General features: G+C 40.5%; 2 protein-coding genes across 4 annotated transcripts in view; both read right to left on the bottom strand.

Moving 5' to 3' along the window:
• Positions 1-78: 78 nt before the first annotated feature.
• On the bottom strand, positions 79-7095 carry fam133b (family with sequence similarity 133 member B). 2 transcript variants are annotated; one of them, XM_080045185.1, is made up of 11 exons: positions 6958-7095; positions 5903-6000; positions 5294-5372; positions 4952-5116; positions 4829-4861; positions 4503-4577; positions 2993-3091; positions 2814-2855; positions 2207-2296; positions 913-963; positions 79-767 (listed from the first exon to the last, which is right to left on the bottom strand). In XM_080045185.1, exons 1-11 carry the CDS (start codon positions 6979-6981, stop codon positions 663-665), a joined length of 861 nt encoding a protein of 286 aa, XP_079901311.1. In that variant the 5' UTR covers positions 6982-7095; the 3' UTR covers positions 79-662. The 2 variants fall into 2 exon arrangements, with proteins under 2 accessions (XP_079901311.1, XP_079901312.1); XM_080045186.1 differs by having other exon boundaries at positions 2814-2852.
• A 3272-nt stretch (positions 7096-10367) lies between these two features.
• Positions 10368-19652, bottom strand: part of cdk6 (cyclin dependent kinase 6) — a 32886-nt gene continuing 23601 nt past the window's right edge. For both annotated transcript variants that reach the window (XM_080045989.1, XM_080045990.1), the window contains exons 5-8: positions 18925-19034; positions 12071-12121; positions 11512-11647; positions 10368-11347 (exon numbers count right to left, since the gene is read on the bottom strand). In XM_080045989.1, the coding sequence (XP_079902115.1) occupies positions 11195-11347; positions 11512-11647; positions 12071-12121; positions 18925-19034 (450 nt within the window). In that variant the 3' untranslated portion in view covers positions 10368-11194. The remainder of the gene's footprint in view (positions 11348-11511; positions 11648-12070; positions 12122-18924; positions 19035-19652) is intronic.

Below are 19652 nucleotides of genomic sequence, written 5' to 3'. Positions count from 1 at the left end.
AGAACCAGACGACATTAGTAACAGTCCAATATAAAAAGTCGTAAGTCCAATACACACAATAGGGATGGCAAATAAATAAAAGGTTAAAACAATACTTTATTAATGAATTCCCATTGTTTGTACATTTACACTCTAGTGTAACAATTCCTCTCACAGAACAATTATCCCTCGTATAAATGTTGACTATGAAGCTCACATTTCTTATCATAAATCCAACTTCAATATGAGGCTGGCGAGACATCAGGACACCGGGTCTACATGCACGACGCAGGCACTAGCATAACAGCCTCTTCCAGCAACTAGAAATGTGAGATGTCGGGTATGGAGCGCAGAGAGGGCCAAGCATACCGAAAATGTGAGGAAGTGGCGTTCACACTTGAAGGAGGAAGAAATAAAACATAGGTGGAATATGCTTCAGTCCTGTTGTTGAGTGTAACCCAAAAATACAATCTACAAAGAGCATGGTGAGAAAAAGAATATGCACCAGTAGTTGCCATTTAGAGGGGATGGGCAGTGGGGACCTCCCTCAATTTGACTTCTCACACAGAACCCCAGCATTACAAGTCTGTAGGTCTCAAGTGTGATGAGTGAAGCCGGATGGGCAACAAAAAAAGAACACTACTAGTGAACTGAACTGTGAGGGTGATGTGAGAACCGTAAAGCTACGGTTGATTGGCGAGCTCCGAGTCTGACTGAGACGCTGCCTTGTTTTTCTTTTTTCTGCTGTGTTTCTTGTGCTTCCTTTTCCTCTTCTTCTTGGATTTGTCCTGTGAATGGAAAACATTTTTAGTTAACAGCACATATGTGTTGGTAGATTGATAAATGCTGAGGTTTAGTTTACTGACTCACATTCCTGAATCAATAAATAAATAACGTCCTGTTAATAAAAAGGAAATTAAGTACAATTCTTACTGTGATTTTCTCCTTCTCCTCGCTACTTCTCTTTTTCTTCTTGGCTTCAGCCTATGGGAGGGGAAAGTTTAAATGAACCCATGGAAAGAGGGAAGTCATGAGCTGCACCTAATTCTAAAAAGTCCCCGCAACAATCTCGTTTCACAATTATGGAGTAAGTAATAAACAACCGCAAGTATAACAGCAGTAATCAGTTTCTGAACCAACTATATGTTTTATAAACTTTTGAGCAAACAATAGCAAGTATGCGCAATTTGTGATAAGTTGCTCTGATAACCTTTCTCCACGTGAAGACAACTGATCAACATAACGGTTGAATCAGTGATTCTGGAAAACGCTTGTTTCCAAAAACCTTTTTCTTCCAAATCATATCTCCCCACAGTCTCCAACCCGTCCACACCGTTTGTGTGCTGAAAAAGAAATCCAGTGTATATACACAGCCTAGGCTCTATAAACAGGCATGTTGCTGGATATGGTCGGTGGGCCCCTATGTTTACATACCAGTTTACAGAGCCAAGGCTGTTTATTAGAACTGGATATATTTTGGGCTGACTCCACTTTTAAAGGTTCATTTCTAGGTTTATGTTCAGAACAAGGCAGTTCATTCATACTTAACCAATCATGTTGGCTTTAATGATAATCATTTTCATCTAAGCCTCATTGCTAGGCACTTCATATTTGGACCAAATTCACTGATTTCGCTAAGCTTTGAAAACAATTCTAATCAATTATGGCGAGGGGGCTAAATCTTTAGATAACAGCAGCTCAATTCTCATTGGCTCTTCCTCATTTATGTTGAACAGAGGCCATTGTCTTTTAAAATGTATTTAACCGGAATGCCCAAGAAGAGTGAGAGACAGATGGACAACATGCTTACACAAGTGGGATGGGAGCCACAAGGAGAACTGAAACTAATTAAAAGTGTGAGAACTAAAAATTAAACAGATTTATTTATTTATTATTCTTTCGGACAACTAAACTAAACATGCTCTGTGCGCCAGAGGCCTGAACTGGTAGACCATAATGTCTAGTTTGTATTTTTCACGAAACAAAACTAAATCGTTAAGTGTCTTGTTGACTAAAACTACACTGAATGAAAAGCAGAACAAGGGAAAAAAAAGCGGAAGGGAAGAAAAATTATGGCTTAATTTTGGAGAGTGTGCTTTATTCATAACAAACTTGAAGTAAATCTAATTTTGTAATCAAATGGCTAAAAAGTGGTGAAAGAAACGTATTCAATTCCATTTTCCCTTTTCTTGCCCATAAAAGGGCATATAAGTACAATACATAATACCTCTTCTCCCTCCGAGTCCAGAAAGGACTCTGATGATGAGTCTTTGTAGCTCCGCTCGGCCTTCCTTTTTCTTTTACGGCTCTTTTCGTCCTGACAAAAAAAAAGTACATTATGAATATGAATAATTTACAACACCTTGAAACAGTGTTACACTTATCTGGACTGACAAGGGACAAGGAGAGCAATAACATTATATCTGGAAGCTCATCGCACTCGTCGCTGCGAAACGTACACAATATCAGTTAGTTAATGAAAGGCCGAGTAGGCAATTCTGGAGAAAGCTTGTGGTAAAAATCCCTTTTTGCCAAAATCAGTCAATAACTGCTCACGATCTGTTTCCTGTACGTACTGTGTGTAGGCTCTCTCAAAAGGCATGTTGCTAGTGGGTCCCTTTGTTTACATATCCTTCGTTTATATACCAGATTAGTTTACAGAGCCTGGGCTGTGTGTATAACTGCCAGATTTTTTTTTCAGTGCACACACACACTACGGACAGGTAGCGGATCGCAAGGATATATATTCACAGGCAAAAAGTGATTTTGACAACAAGCATTAACCAGAATCGGTGACTCCACCTTTAAGTGAGTTATGAATAAGAGTTCATCACCTTCTCTTTGTCTCCGTCCTCCTTGATTCTTTTCTTTTTCTTCTTGGGAAGAAAACATCAACATTTAGAATGAAAAGTGGCAATTACAAAATACATTTTCAATACAAGAATCTGATTCTATTGAAGTGCAAAGTCGTCTGTGCGTGCTGTTAGAAAAAGACAAAGAAGAAGAGAGAAACCTTGCTTTCAGCATCAGATTCTTCCTCTGAGCCGTCGGACGCTCTCCTCGCAGATGACTTCTTTTTCTTCCGTTTCTTCTTCACACTCTTCTTTTCATCCTACACACACACATCAAGAAATGCAAAAAAAAAAAACATTGATGACGGCTGCTGCGCGATGCCACATTGTATCTCCTGCCTGATGCTGCGTAGCGCAGCATTGTTACTTTATCTAATTTTCATGGCGCACGCAGCATAGAATGCACTGTCATTGGTTCAAATACACATGAGGTGGGTTTTGTTGATTTTTTAAGACCACGTGACCACCCAAAAGTTGTGTGGTTTGCCGAAAATCAGTCAATCAAAAATATTAAAAATAAATAAAAAGAATAAAAAAATATGCCAGCTGTGTCGGCGATAGTGTATTACAGAACAGTTAGTGGCGTTCGGAGCACAGAATCTAGGCCTACTCTAGACTACTGACGAAAATCACACAACACATTGCATCTATTTATTAACAATATTTAATAATTTAGGCTATATTTTGCTGCTCCAACTCAAATTCAGCCCAGTTTCAGTTTCGTTTTCATCTCCGTGGTATACAGCCGTTTGGACCAGCTGATCGGCTCCCAACAGCAGGAGTCAGTCTGCGTTCCAGCTGTACTGGGAAGTCTGATTTATGGTGCCAATGATTACTGAACTAAATTATAAAATAAAGCCATCTACTCCTTCCTATATCTGTCTATCTTTATCCCTCCACTGCACACTCAGTCACTACTATACATGTTAAAAAGAAGCAGGATTATAACCTCATTTAGCACATTATTTTTAAATATTTTATATTATTTATTCTTTTTTTTTCTCCCCCATCTAATTTTGACGATTTTTAGAAAAATATGTTGGTTTGTAAGCGCTAAAACCTGTGAACCTTAACTTTTAAATGTATTTTATTTCATGTTTCTATGTGCTACACAGGCTTAGATATTAAGGTTTTGGTAGACTTAACAATTCATACTATTTTTTCAGAAAACCCTCAGGCATTAAGGACATGCATCCTAGATTGCCATAGTCATCAATGGGTTAAGGCAAAAGTCTATTTTGAGATTTTTGTCTATTTTGCTTCAATAACATGTCTTCCTTCATACTGGTAAAAATCTGAACTTCTAAAGTAATAGCACTTCTAAAGCGCTTAAGATGTAATACAGCCTTTTTTTGGACAGTCTGAATCCTAAACCTGTTCTGTTAAAACGATGGACACTTATATGTTGTAAAAATGAAATAAAGTGACTTTATCCAACAACTATATATTTTTTTTTAAAGAGATGCAAATTGACGTATGATAGGTTAGATATTGCCAAATCTGCATATTTATTCACACATTTCTGAAAAAATTGTTATACGAAAAATGATTGCTTTAATGCAAGCAATCAGCTGGCAAAGTTATAATGCCATATATAAGTTCAAATGTTTTACCCTAGTCACCTGCAGTGTCCTGCCTTAAGTGGTTGGCAACATCTAGTATCAGACTTACCTCGTCTTCAGATTCTGAGGAAGAGCTGCTGGAGGAATCAGAACTCGATGAGGAAGAGGAGGAAGATGGAGAATGCTTGACCAAAACACAATGAAAGCAGGGTTCATTAGACTTGAGGTTATGCGCTTGTTTGGAAATTGGAACAGTACAATGCCTGTTGGTCGAAAGGGAAGATCCTCCGAAATGCTTTGTGTATTTGTTATTGATGTACATGTGCAGTGCCCACAGAGTAGATTATCTGCTTTTATTAGCAAGAGGAAACACTGAATGAATTAATGGAGAGTGTGCGTGTGTGTGGCATCAAAATACTGGAGGTCTCTCCTCACCCTGACGGATTTCTTCTTCTCTTTCTTCTTTTTCTAAAACACAAATGAAAAGCGAACGTGAGTGAAGATTCAAGTTTGAAAAGAGAGATAATTAAAATGTCTGATAAATGAGAAAACACATACCTCTTTTTTCTCCTTTTTCTCCTTCTTCTCCTCCTTTTCCTTCTCCTTCTCTGTCGTCTTTTTGTCTGTCGTCTTTTTGTCTATCGTCTTTTTGTCTTTCCCTTTGTCTTTGTCAATTGCAGCAAACAACTTCTCCCGGTTCTTTGCCAGCTCTTTCTTCCATTTCTGAAATCGGGAGGTTTGGAAAAAAACTTTCAACTACTATATTCTTAATTTGCGGCTACACCTTCATTCAATTTTGAATAGTTGTGTAGTAGTTGTAACTGGACACATTACCGTGTTGACCCGTTAAAAGAATGCATAATAGTTCAAAATGTCAGTCTACACATAACACAAACTCACATCGTTCATTTTGTCTTCAAATTCAGCCAGGGAGCGAGAGCCTTTCTTCTTCTTCTCCAGCTGCTCCTTTAACTCTTCCCTGATGAAAAGACAATAAAAAGGATAAGGGTTTATTCCTCCTGTGTAACAGAAACAATTTAAAAACGGTAAAAGCGGTTTCATTTTCTGCTGCTTTCACATTAAATTTAAACAAGCCAGTGTCTTTCAAATAGCACCATGCTCGTTCTTATGGCAGACAACAACGTAGACTTTGCTACTTTTGCCAATGTGCCATTTGTGAGACGAAAAATTACACAAAAAAGGTGGAGTCAGCGATTATGGAGTATGTTTGTTGTCAAAATCACTTTTTGCCAAAAACAGGGAATCACGATCTGCTACCTGTATGTACTCTGTGTGAACCCTCAAACTTGTTTGATGAGCTTGAAGGACAGGGCAAACCATGTACTAGAAAACGGTATCCTCACATCCTCCTCACAGTACCTGTCACATAAGTGCAACATCTAGCTATGATATTGAATGACAGCATGATATACAAGAATAACAGGGGAATGCAGCTGTGGTGAGACAAGGTGCAGTGCCAGTGAGGAGGTCCGTCCTTTTCTCTCTCACCATGTTGGCCGAGGTCTGCTCAAGTAATCCTGTATGCTGGGCCCAGAGTTTGATGCCGGTCCCTTGGCTCGGGAGGCAGCGATGGGGTTAACATAAGCCTGCAACACCAAACAGAGGGAAGCATTTTACACATTGCTGATGGAGATACAATACAATAATACTTTAAAAAAGGACAGTGTAGCAGATTAAAACAAAATGATCAAATAAGGAAATAAATGTATAGTAAAATAAGTAAAACACACAACTAAAAATAGATAAATAAATACACGCATGCCAGACTGTTAAATGCCAAGATTATCAGCGGACTGCAATACAGTTCTATACTCCCAGTCCCCACAACAAAATATCAATTTAATGAAGAACATTTCTTAATTAAACAGATAACACAATCTCAATGTACATTATCAGTGTAACCTCAGGGAGGATGGGATGTATGCATGATTGTTATAGGCCTATTATACTACATGAGTTTTATTTAACAGTCAAGATAAATATACCTGACGTAAACAAACCCATGACGTTAGCCCGATAAAATAAGTATGTATCGCTGCCGCTGATACAATGGTTAATATGGCATGAGCAAAGTGCTAACGTTGACCAAAAACATTGAACTAATGTTGAGATACACTTATTATCTTGATAAGTCTCTGTATGTATGTATAGACAAGAAGCAACGAAAAGCTCAGCGACCCCCCCCCCCCTTCCCCCAAAAATACTGTCAGTAATGTGATGAGCTAACGTTAGCATCAGCAGCTCTACGCAGCTCCACCACGACTGCTGCACGAGCTTGTAGACTCGCCTTTTCAGGTTAGCTACGACACGGTGCACCAAACCATTTCAAAATATAACGCATTACAGGCAAATGAAAAATATCCCACTGTATTTTTTAAGGGTATATGTTAAGGCGCGAATTTGGTAAACACTGTTTAGGCCCAGCATCAGAAAACCTAGCAGAGGCTAGTTAGTGTGCTAACGCGAAGACTCCGTCTGTGTTTTACCTCGCTAGCAGAACAAATGTAACCGTGTATTTACAGCTTGCGTGTAACATAACTCACCACTCGATTGTCCCTTTTGCCCATGTCGAGTTGACTAATGGGGGAAATATCCAATAGAGGGAACAAGCATTAGTGTTACCTTGTTGCTAACATTTACCACAGACTTTCTTTACGACGCTGACAATTCTTCTTCTCTTTGGTGTTCTCGTTTTTTCCAAGAGGCTGGCCTAAAAATAAAAATGGCGCATTACCGCCACCAAGTGTTTGGAGTGTGGACCTAAACCAACAAAAAATAATTGCATAGTAGGCCTATAATAATTAAAATATAACTAACATATACAAAACTAGTATATCTTCCCAAATGAGTTTTCTAAACGTAAATCAAAGTTTAACTAACCCTTTATTTTGTGTCTTACAATTCGCTGATGTGTCTATGGATCTCTGCGGTGGCTTCACCTGCTGATTAATTTATCTTAATTCCAATATTATTTGGTATCCCCAAAAAATATCGCAGTTCCATCATTTGAATTCTGTATAGTGTCGGTTGTAATTCTATCAACATATTCTATAGTTGACAGACTAATAATGATACATTTAAAATCAGAATGTTATGTTTACAACCTCTTCAGTTTACATGCTCATTTAGACTACAGGTTCTAGTTTTGAGCATGGCACATGTAGTGAAACAGACTGATAACACAAATTCAATAATAGAAAAAAAAAATCCTTTATTAAAAAAAAAACGTGTTCTTGTGCTGGTACGAAATAGAAGCATATTGTTGAGAAAAGACTGTGGCAGGATGCAAGTATTATAACAGCAAATATCTTGCGCTCAACTTTCCCCCGCTCTCATAATGAATAACTACACATTCAACAGGAGAATTCATTGATTTGTCAATCACACTTATAAATGAGTCCAAAACATCATCCACAATAAGCCGTTTTATTTAATTGGTGCAAAACAATAATAAGACACCAATGCCAGCATTCATACATAAGTATAATGCCATGATTGTGATTTTCCTTTGAGTCGCCATTTCCAGATGCTAAAAAAAAGTGACAAAGGAACATATGTGTACGTTCAGTTATATGACAGATCAAGCTATGCCGGTTTCAAAACAGTGAAACTACTAAAAGTGGACTTTTGGACAGTTTTATGTTACAAAACTGAAATGTATTACAAACTTGTTAAGTCATGAATAAAAGTGTACAGTGATTGTATCAAGTGTCATGACAGTAAAGCAGTCATTATGTTAATTGTAAACCTCTAGATCTAAAGTATTTGAAGCATTCATTGCATTGTACGCACCACTGTTACCAAATATGAGTCATGAGTTATTAAAACATAAAATTCACACAGTGCTTAGTCAAGCAGACAATTATACATGGATCTACATTGTGTGCACCATCAAGAACAGTTCATACAGGCAGTTGTCTTCAGACAGTAATGACTACAGTAACATATACTTGATAAATACAGATTGACAGTAGACATTGACCAATGACATGATCGTGGAACAGCTTGAAAGAAAAAACCTGAAGGAGTTGCGATATGGTCAGTTTGTAGTCCAGGGATGTGCAAACTGTGCCCGAAAGCTTTCGGAGTCCAGGGATGTGCAAACTGTGCCCGAAAGCTTTCGGACTTCCATAAAAAAGAACCTGAGAAAGTCAGAGAGTGTGTCTGTGTGTGTGTGTGTGCTAGCAGCACTACCTGTAAAGAAAACGTAAACCAGTGTTCAAAATATGTTACTGTTCTGAAAGAAATACTACATACAAAAATACAACTCTGCATATTAACTTGCTTTCTTCTTGCTGCTAAAAACTGAATATGACAGGACATAAATGTAAAATGAAAGCAAAAAAAAAAGTACACAAAATAATTGTGCATTATTTAATTTACATAACCACTGTATAAATTCATAGTCACTCTCGATCCAAAGCAAATGAAGCACCCACTGAGCCCACCAACATTTTCAATAGGCAAAATACTCTTGCCCTATACAACATTCCTCTGACCCTCTACTCTACATCTATCCGTTTTTACAACATATCTATAGGCTGCCGATGCACTTAAAAGGTTTCTATCATTACAGCTTGTACATAGCACTCTATACTGTACGGTACCAATGCCTATCCTTTATACATTCCTTACATCGTCAAACTATTCTTACACAAATTCTATAATCATCTAAAGAGTTGGTGTAATTGGTGTAAAAATATTGTATGCCCCAGCATATTAAAAAAAAAAAAAGTAACAACTTAATGAGACCAAGTATATGAGACTTGTCAATAAAACAAAAATTAAATACAAAATATTGGCGACACTATTTGGTGCCAAATGTATTCATGTTGAATAGTGCTGGTGGGACTTTCTCCACCTATTGCAAGCCTGTGCATTTACTGTATCATTTAGGATAGCAAATAATTTTATTTCATTATGATAAAAGCCCAGGATGGCAGACAGGTGAGTGGCAGGAACGTTTCTATAAAAAAGAAATAAAAAAAACCAATTGCCTCAGCACTGATTTTAAGCCCCTTCCGATCCCTTGAAGAGTGCAGAAACCATTAGAATCCCGCTACTGGTCTGCAGTTACTCTGGACGTCCTCAAGGTGGCGGTTATTTAACACATGTAAAACTGGAATGATAAGTCATGACGTTGGCAGTGAGGGGCTGGCTTGTGATGCCCAATAATGTTTCAGTAAAGTCGGTGTGTGAGTGTGTGTACATGAGCGTGCTAATGTCAGTGGTAGTGCACACGCTAAATGTTGTGTAGCTTACATATTTGTGAGCATGCTGGTACTGTATGACTGCCCACTGCGCACACCCAAACGCAGTAAAAACGCTGTCCACCCAGGCTGTGTTATGGTCCAGCCAGGCTGCGTTATGGTCCCCCCCCCCCCAAAAAAAAAAAAAGTCATGAGGGCTCTTGCAAGGCTAACACTGGTCATAGAGAGGCCTTTGGTCCGTGGCCTATACAGTGTGTCTGCCCGCTACCACCAGTCAATATGAGATGCAAGTCTCTTTTGCATTGTTAACAGTCAATCATCAACATTTAACAACCTCAAAGCAGCAAATTACAATCCATCAGTTCATGGAAGGAGGATAGCTTTTGTGCATTTTTTTTCAAGGGGTGAGAGTGTTGGTGTGTCGTCTTCCTCGACCAAGCTTGACTCTCTCTTTAGGAGTACTCTCCTTGAGCTCTTTACATGGGCTATAAAAAGTGTTTGCCCCTTTGGTGTATTTCATGTTTTTTCTTTTTATATATATATATGTACAACACAGAATCACAGTTGATCAAGCTGGTCTTGACACTGATTATCAGAAGAATGTGTCTTTAAAGTCAAAGAGAAGACAAATATCTACAAAATGGGATCTAAAATGACGGCGTTAAGTATTGCCCCCTCTCAACTATGACACTTAATTCATCACTGGTGCAGCTGACCCCCCCCCCCCACACCCACTTCAGGAGATTGAATCATAAGAGTAACGGCGATCGCCTGTGTTTAATCGAGATGCAATGTTTACTCTGCAGGTCCCAACAGCTGGCATAAACTACACTATGAAAACAGGAACATCAAACCGACCTGCAACAAGGTTACTGAGAAGTACCAATTGGTGGCGGGACACTAGTAAAATATATAGGCACTGAGTGTGGAGAACAAGTCCAAGGCAATAGTGAGCAAGGTAATACGGTCCTGTAGACACTGAAGGAGGGTCTGCTGTTCCCCTAACGGTGATGAGGTTTTCGAGCCTGCCGCCATTTCTAACTTTAAGGCCAACTGACATAAAAGACAAATCCACACATGTCACAATTCTCGTGACATGTCAGCTTGCATTTTGCCCAACGGTATGTGGGAGCACATCAGCCTAGACCGCAATCCAATTGAGATTTTTTTTTGGGAATAACTCACTATGCAACTTGACAGAGGCTTGAGGGCTTTTGCAAAAATGCCAAGGGAACATGACCGTCGCAAAATGTGTAAACCACATAGACTTAAAGTTGTTAATGATGCTAAAGCTGCCTCTACTGAATATCCCCTCGAGTAGGTGAATACTTCTGCATTAATCACTCTGTATTCTACCTACATTGAATCCATGTCTACCGATTTATCCATCGCTTTGACATTTAAGATCTATCTGTGGGTCAGTGTCAAAAAAGCTTGACTCGAGCACTTTGATTTAATGCCGCAGAAACCAATGGAACATGAAAAACAACAAGGTGGTGGGGGGTGGGGGGTATGCTGAATACTTTTTATAGACACCGTGTGGGATGATTTAAAAGGTGAAGGAAGACCATCAGGCAGTCCTCTCCTCCATAGTAGGCTTGTTGCTGGGGATGGGCTGGGCGGCGTACACACTCCTACTGAGGCTGTCCACACTCTGAAAGTAGGGGTGGGTCAGTGCAGCAAAGGCCGATATCCTCCTGGAGGGGTTGAAGGCGAGGAATTGCTGCAAAGGAGAGAGAGGAAATAGAAGAGGATTAGGTTAGACTTATGAATAAAGTAGGTCAATTAATGTATAAGTGCAATATTGAACCATAACAAATGCATCGTTTCTACATGTTGAGACCTTGTGATGAGTTTGGATTACTTTCGACAAAGACTACTACCCACCAATAAGAGGGCCCGTCCTTGCTCGTCCATGTCTGGAACCAGGTCCTGTATTGGCTTAGGGGGTCGTGGGCTGAAGGCACTCTGTGGTAGGGCCACTTCCTGGGGCCAGTCTTCTACTGTAGGTACCCCTACAACACTGTGGGGACGATAACGGTCAGCAGTGCTTTTTACCTACGCCGATACGCAACATTCACTGTCTCTCAAGGACAAATGTAATCCTTTGTTTCTAAAGCCACTGAGGTTTATTGTTCAGTGTGGGATATTCTCTATAAACTGTTCTATATTTAGGCCATATGCAGAATGATAAGTCCAATTGAGGAACAATTTAGAGTATCCGCATACCCGCTTTAAATTCCCTACATTCTTTTGTTGTGTTTTTTTTGGACAGACTTCTGACTGATCTTGATGGACAGTCCCCAGATAAAGTTTTAAGAGCTTAAGGCCAGTGTCTGGATAGTGTCCATTGTCCAAGGTTGCACATTCTCCGTTCTCTATGTATATATCAAATATGATATGTAGGACCTCAGAAGCTCTAAGACACACAGCCAATAATACTTACTCAAAAATCTTTCCCAGCTGATCAACATCTGAGTTTCCTCGAAATAGCGGTCTGGGAAAAAAAGAAAGAAAATAAACACTTTAGTTTGACTGCTGCTGCTGTTGCTGCTTAAACATTTATGTACAGTGTGTCAATCCTTAGGTACGGTGCTGCACACAAACATATGCAGCAATGTGCAGAAGTAGAAAAAGGTTCCAACAGATTTCGGCTCTAACTGAAGCAGTACTTATATTATTCCATTCCATATTGACATTGACATGCATACATGTTGACATTCTTTAAATACAAGCCCTTATGCCCACTGTGCCATGGTACACGGCAGACAAAAACAGCCCTAAGATATAAGCTATGTATCGGCTCAAGGCAAAGAGGAATGTGTGACTCAGACGTGAGTGTTTGAAGTAGCCATGCACTAGCTCCATCTCATGTACTAGTCAGAGGATGGTGGAGCACCAGTGAAGAGGGGAAGGAGGGATGAAAGGAGGGAGCAGCGCCGAGCGGCAGCAGTAGGGCTGCTGGTGGTTCCTGTGGCTTTGGGCCGTCTCCGAGTGCCCCGTGGGCGGCCATGCCTGCACTGGCACCCGCACAAATTCCAGTAGTCATCATCAGCACAAGCCCGACGGCCGCCGCACGGGACAGAAAAAGACTATTTATCCCTTGTGTGTGTGTGTGTTTTTTCTCTGCCTGTGTATGCATCTGTGAGGGGAAAGTAGGAGGGAGAGGCGTGTGAAAGAAAAGTTAAATATTCTAACAGAGAAAGAGAGGTATGGGAACTAGACTTTCCTGCAGTTCCTGCGAAAGGAAATGAGGAGCCGACCTTTTGAATAAGAATACTATTCTAAATGTGGTAGTTTTAGAATCCCAGCATGAAATAAGAGAAGAGAAGAAGAAGATGTCCTTTTTTGGTATCTCATGTTTGAGATGATCAGTCACCAGCAGATGTCAATGTAATGCAGGATACTGTCATGTGGATCATGGGCTTGTATGCATTTGTGTATGCATTCTGTTTCACCAGGCCTCAACACAGCTCAAGTGCACCTCACTTAACTGGAGTCAACAGCCCACCATGTGCTCCCTGTGTTTTTTCCCACTTGCAGGAAGCTTTGCATAGCTTCAACACCCACACTTTCCTACAGACTCAGACAATGGGAAATTAGTCACACAGGGGGATTTTGCACATTTGTACAGTGGCAGCAAACTCTCTGTCACATGCTGCAGATCGGAAGTGGAATTGAGATATACAGTTTGATTATTCACAACTGGCATTCTTAACTAATGAATGTCCCTGTGTCTACCCTTTAACCCTTTGCTTTAAACATCTGACTCGGGACATGGATCATGCACCACACCACACATGCAGGTCTTTGGTTTGGAGGTTTGAAAGCCATTTCAGATCAGACCAAACCAGTTTTTGACTGTTGCAAAAGAAGGAAAAATTCACCTACAGCAAAGTCAACGTGCCAAAACAAGTAGGGCTGATAATTCCAAGAGGTCCATTTTTAAACCTGGAGTGGTTTGTTGGTTTGTTGGAGGGGGATAACTGGATTCACATAGAGCTGGCCACTGGCATGCACACAGTCAACAGTCCAGTGCAAATGCACATATGCACACACTCGAGCGAGTACACACATCAGGGTGTACAAATGCACACGCTTAAAATAGATGGTTTCCCACTCTTTAGGATTTGTAGGATGTACACGAGCACAATCACACACACACACACTGGTGGTAGTGAAAAGAGGATTGAGACTGGGTTGGGACAGGCAGCTGAGTCATGCTTCCTTTAGTGCCAACATGGCTCTGTCCCTTATTCCACTGAGACAACCTCTAGAATGTGTGTGTGTGCCTGTTTGCACGTGAGAGCGTCAATCTGTCTGGGTGGGAAACGAACAGAGACAGAGAGAGAGAGAAAAGGAGTGTGGCTTCTTCCCAGGTCTGCGGCTGTGTTCAGGTATACTGTGCATCTGAGTGCGTGTTTGAGTAAAGCACACGTGCATGTAAGGTTTGCGTCTTTGAGGGATTTATCAATTGAGTTCCAAACTGTGAGAAAGTCAACACGGATGTGGGGCCTCTCCCGGACCATTAACACAACACGTTCACCCTTTTTTTTTCTTCTCGATTGGAGGAATGTCAACAAGCAGGCACTCTCTCCCCTATTCAATCGCACCATGACTCACACTGACACTATCCCAGCCATGCAGATGCAGACTTGCAAGATATTTGCTCAAATTCCTTTGACATCAAGTTCCCAACCATTCTGGCTACAGTAGACAGTCATTAGAAGAGTCGGCTTTTTTTCCTGTTTTGACAATGGCATGTTTGATGATGAAAGCCGAGACAGGAGGGGAAAGGTGCTTGGGGCGGAGATCCCATTAAGTTTCATGAGTGATAAGAAAAATATTCTGAAGGTTGGAAGTGTACTTTTGTGACCTGTGAGCATAAGATGACAGGGTGAATTGGGGTTGGCACGGCTCAGTGGGACAAAGTAACCACTCATAATGGCTTGTTATATGTCCAAAACCAAGACAAATTCCATCTACAAGAATAAAAAAACAAGTTAAAGCAGAACGACCTCTAGTTTGGAAGAACTAAACAGCTAATGTTTGGTCATTTTTGCAATATTAAATCAAAGTAATCCAAGTGTCGCAAGATCATTTTTGTCAGTACACTAACCAATCAATCATCTCATGGTGCACACGAGATCTCTAAGCTGATGTTCTCAGACAAATGCATGAATTTGGGTTCCTGCCAGCGATTCTCAAAGGCAATTAAACCACCGGTGGGAATGTCTGGTCGGCTGTAACCAAGCTATCAACTATTCTAATCTCTAGTTCAACAAAACTCCAAATCAATAAAATGTGTTTTCTCATCTTCTCTTTCCCTCAGCCTTTCCCTTCTCTTGCCTTTTTTCACTGCCTCTCCCAGGTGCCCTTTAATCTCTAACAGGTGGCCTTTTAAAAAGCCATCTTAATCACCTGCAGAGAGCGAGAGACCTAGAGAGAGAGAGAGCGAGAGCGAGACAGAGTGTATGTGTGTATGTTCTGTTCATGGCCATCAAAGGGCTCTGCCTTGCTTTCCGCCTTAAGGCCAAGTTGGACAGGTGCCAGATTGTGAAAAAAAAGACACACATATACACACTAAAGCTTTTTACATCTTATTGTGTCAGGGTGAGAGAAGAACCTTAACCTAGACAACACACACACACACACACACACACACACACACACACACACACACACACACACACACACACACACACACACACACACACACACACACACACACACACACACACACACACACACACACAGCTACTGTCAGACCTGGATTGCTAACATCAGAAAGTCCCTGCTCTTAACAGGAACACTATGGAACCAGGACAGAACTCTGCGGCACATGATAAATAAGCGTTACAGTTACTTTGTTTATTGTTAGATATTTTACAGTAAAACGCTCACTCATAAGGTTAATTTTCTATTAGTTCCTTCATGTGTTTTAACACTTAAAAAGGCCAAGAAATGACCATCAACTTTGTGCATTTCATGATGTATTAACAATGTTGAATATGGCATAAAGTTCATCCAACTCCCTAAATGAGTCAGAGGCTTAACTTTCGTGTTATTTGCGAATTGGATTGTGAATGTACTAGCTTGTAGTGTATTTTCTATCCAAACAATAACTGTACCCTATTGAAACGTCAACCTAAACTGCGAAATGTTGTGCACCAATAAATTTTTTTACTGATGTGAGAGCTATATGCGCAACTTTAACCTTAAAAGAAATAGATTTATGCCAGGTAAAAATACAAATCATATGTTTTCATACGTGGCTTCTTAAACAGCCATGTCAAAATTTAGAAGACATTTCCTCAGGGTCTGAAAACTGTTTGCGTTTGTTAAGCTGTATTGGCACATTACAGATCATGCCTTTACTTTCCAGGTAAGCCTGCAACTGGTGATTATTTTCATTAAGGATGAAGCCACCAATTGATTTTTTGAATAATTGATTCATTGTGGGTCTATAAAATGTCAGGAAATAGTAAACAATAAAATGTCTTAAAGCCAAGCTCAGCAAACAGTCCAAAACCCAAGAATATTAACTTTAGAAGCAATTCCTCACATCTAACGTTGGAAGTTGGAATCAGAAAATGTAGGGCACGCGTTTTGGGAAAAAGAGTCTTGAAAATTAGCCAAGAAGTTGGCAATTTGTGGCTGATCGATCAATCGATTTTAAATTTTCAGTTTGAATCCAAAGATGCCGAAAGAAAATTAAGATATAATGTGGGCAGCCAACACATAACTGTTGTTGGAGCAACTGAAACGGTTCAGTGAAACCATTGGTAACTCTTAACGATACCGACACTGAAAGAGTGATAATGTGGTCACCACATCATCGTCATCAGCTGAGGAAGCTCTGAGAAGACTGAACATTTTTAAACCTGACCACCGGGGTTTTTTCTTTACTCAACTGAGTCACATATGAAAGTACCTGTAATTGATTATCAGTGGTCTTGAAGTAACAACACCATGAATATTAAAGCAGCCCGTGTCTCCCCAGGGCTGCTCCTCCTCTGATACAAAGCGTTTACGGATGCAACAACATTGGATAGTTTACAGTGGGACATTTGACATTGCAATAGGGGTTTAATTAGTCCAACATCTGGTGACTGAAGGCCATCGCATATCACAACGTTTTTATAGTTTAAGAAAGTGTTCAGTAACCCTCTTCACCATTTAGCAGCATGTTCCATATTTCTACAAATCATATACAGTAGTGCTGCTGTATACCACATGACTACGCGGTGTCTTCACCCCGTGTCACCCTGTGCGAGCAGGGCCTATATTTCCCCACTGAGGCTCACGTGCAGAGCGTGGGTCGCGCATGTTGGGGTGTGAGGACGGTTGGGGAAGGAAGCATAAATTACAGGCAGGGCTGCTCCTCCTGGCACTCTGCCCTACCTCAGAATGGCTGTTCTTATCTGCCCTGAAGCACACCCATGCATGCTGGCTAGGCCCCAGTTCACTGTTGATTACAAGTAATATTTCTTTACATCACGTGGCTCATAAATATTAATATCAGATAGATGCTGTGAGGATACAATATGTCCTGAAGTCTTGGGAAAGATTTGTTTCTTACATAGAAAGCCGTTGAATATGGTCCGTTATTAGCTTGGCTCCCTGGTGTGTGAAGTTCGTTAGACCACAAACTGACAAATACCTACACCAAGAAGCAGAATCTTGACTCGCATGCTGCAACCACAGCAGACAGCCTGTCATTACTGTAATGGTTTGATAAGCCAACTGACATTCAATTTCTCACTGCTCACACAACCCATCTGACAGGTGTCCGGGGGAAAAAAAATGACAAGTTTAAGAACCACCCAAATAACTGATTCTGTAACGACGGCTGCTGATTGTTTTTGCAGCATGCACCTTTAATGATTAGGTTCAATAAAACAACTAATACAAAGGAATAGAAAAGTTTCCTAACAGTGCAACTCTTAAGTATTAACCAAAAGAAAGACAGTAAATCTTGATGAATAAAATGTATCAACTATATATCAGGGACATTTTTTCACTCATGAATGCAAACAGTAAAACCACTCTCCATAGGACAGGAGAGAAGGCAGAGGGCCTTTAGTGATACTTGCTCCATATGAGAACTAGTCACAAGGAAATGAGCGTGTGAATGTGTGCATACAGTATAGTGTGAACACCCCTGTGGGTCACTGATCATAATCTGTTGTTTTAACAGTAAATGTGTGAAACCCATCAGTAACAGGAGCAGTTTTCCACTTCATGACCTCCGATTGCCCCTAAAATTCATATAACGGCCTGACCAGTGAGAAACACATGGTCAAAGTCAGCCATCAGATGCTTTGACCAGCTCGCTTTTCTGAATTCATTGAACTACAGCTACACTGATGTATACACCAAATCCTGTTCAAAAAGATTGACAACCTTTGTTAAGTTGAATTCTCCAAACTATAGTCAGGCAAATTGAGTGTAAGGTGTTTAGGTATTCCGTCCTTCTTATTGCCAACATGACAAAGGGTTAAGGTCAAACAATGCAATGTCAGTTAAGTAATACCGTTCATACTCAGCAGAAATCTACTTTAAATAATAAAAAAATAAGTCACACATGCAAAAGCACTTAAAAAAGGTAGAGGTCAAAAAGAGGCCAACTAGTATGTAGCGGATATATTGCGCTGATGCGGGTCAGTGAAATTTGTGTGACCGTGTGAAGATGTAACACCACCACACCATTCAGTAGTCAATTGCTGAGGTGTGAGTGTTAAGTGGGAGGATACAACAGTGCATGGATGAGGGAGTCATGTGAATTATTAAAATCATGAAGTGCTAACAGTGGTAGCCGTCGACACCTACTTGCGGCTCACATTACTATTGTTTGAGTGATTCGAAACAGGTCAAGTGTTCATAACTTGCCAATGCTACTGTAGTTTCCACATCAACTGAAATGTAGTTCAATGGGTTGGATATATCAAAGACTAAAGGGTTACGGCAACAAAAAAAATATCCCACTGGAAAGAGTGAGAGGCTAACAACAACAAGAGCACAACCTCTTAGACATTAGTATGAAACAAAATGGCCGATAAACCAGATGATCAATCTAGAATAGTGTTTTTGAATGATAGCAGGAAATTGTTTTGTGGCTGGGGATGTGTGCGGAGCTTTAGGCCGGTGAGCATGTGGTTGCTGGTTTAAATCTCTTAAATGTATCTATGACTATGTAGTTATCGCGTTGTCGTTCATGCAGTCTATGGTCGGCAGCAATGCAACACTTCAGCTCAGGAGGCTTGTTTTTATTTTTTTTCACCAGGCACGCTCTCTCACCTTCTCCTAAACATCTCAGCGAAGATGCAGCCGACACTCCACAGGTCCACCGGCGTGGCGTAACTGGACTGGAGCAGCACTTCTGGGGCTCTGTACCACAGTGTCACCACCTGCAACACACAAAGCAGAAATACATTAAGAACATGAGCTTGAATACACTGACACAAATATTCCCCAATTTCTTTCTTGTAGTTTTACCTGCATGGAGCACTGAGTAATTGTCACCTTCTAAAGGGGCTCAGACTCCCACACATGCAGGCACACACACACACACACACACACACAGGGTTAATACTTCTCTGGCCCATCATAGGCTTATGTAAGACATGAAATCATATCTGGCAGGACACGTCTCCATACTCCACTTTTGGTGTACCTACGTCAGAGTCTTTCCACAGCAATCCACCAGGGACATAATACAGTATGTACGTCTGTGTATCTACCTGCAGTAGTGCCTATTACGATGATAAACACAATGTTTCATTGGATTAAAACCTGGCAGATGTCTTGTGTTATGTGAACTGAGAATGGGCTATCATTGACATTAACCATCACAACCACCAACCCCCTCCTGCAGAAATGGAAAAAGAAACACTGCCGTCTGTTATCAAGCAACGCTGTACCCACCTGACGTATGACGGCAGCCATTTTGTGCCACTTCACACAATGCATGGTTTCCAAATGTGTCCTTGTAACTCTATTGGGAGCTAAATGTGCGCACGCACAAG

Source organism: Ammodytes marinus, assembly GCF_949987685.1.
Source record: "Ammodytes marinus genome assembly, chromosome: 17".
NCBI lineage: Eukaryota > Metazoa > Chordata > Actinopteri > Uranoscopiformes > Ammodytidae > Ammodytes > Ammodytes marinus.
This window is presented reverse-complemented; position numbering and strand designations above follow the sequence as displayed.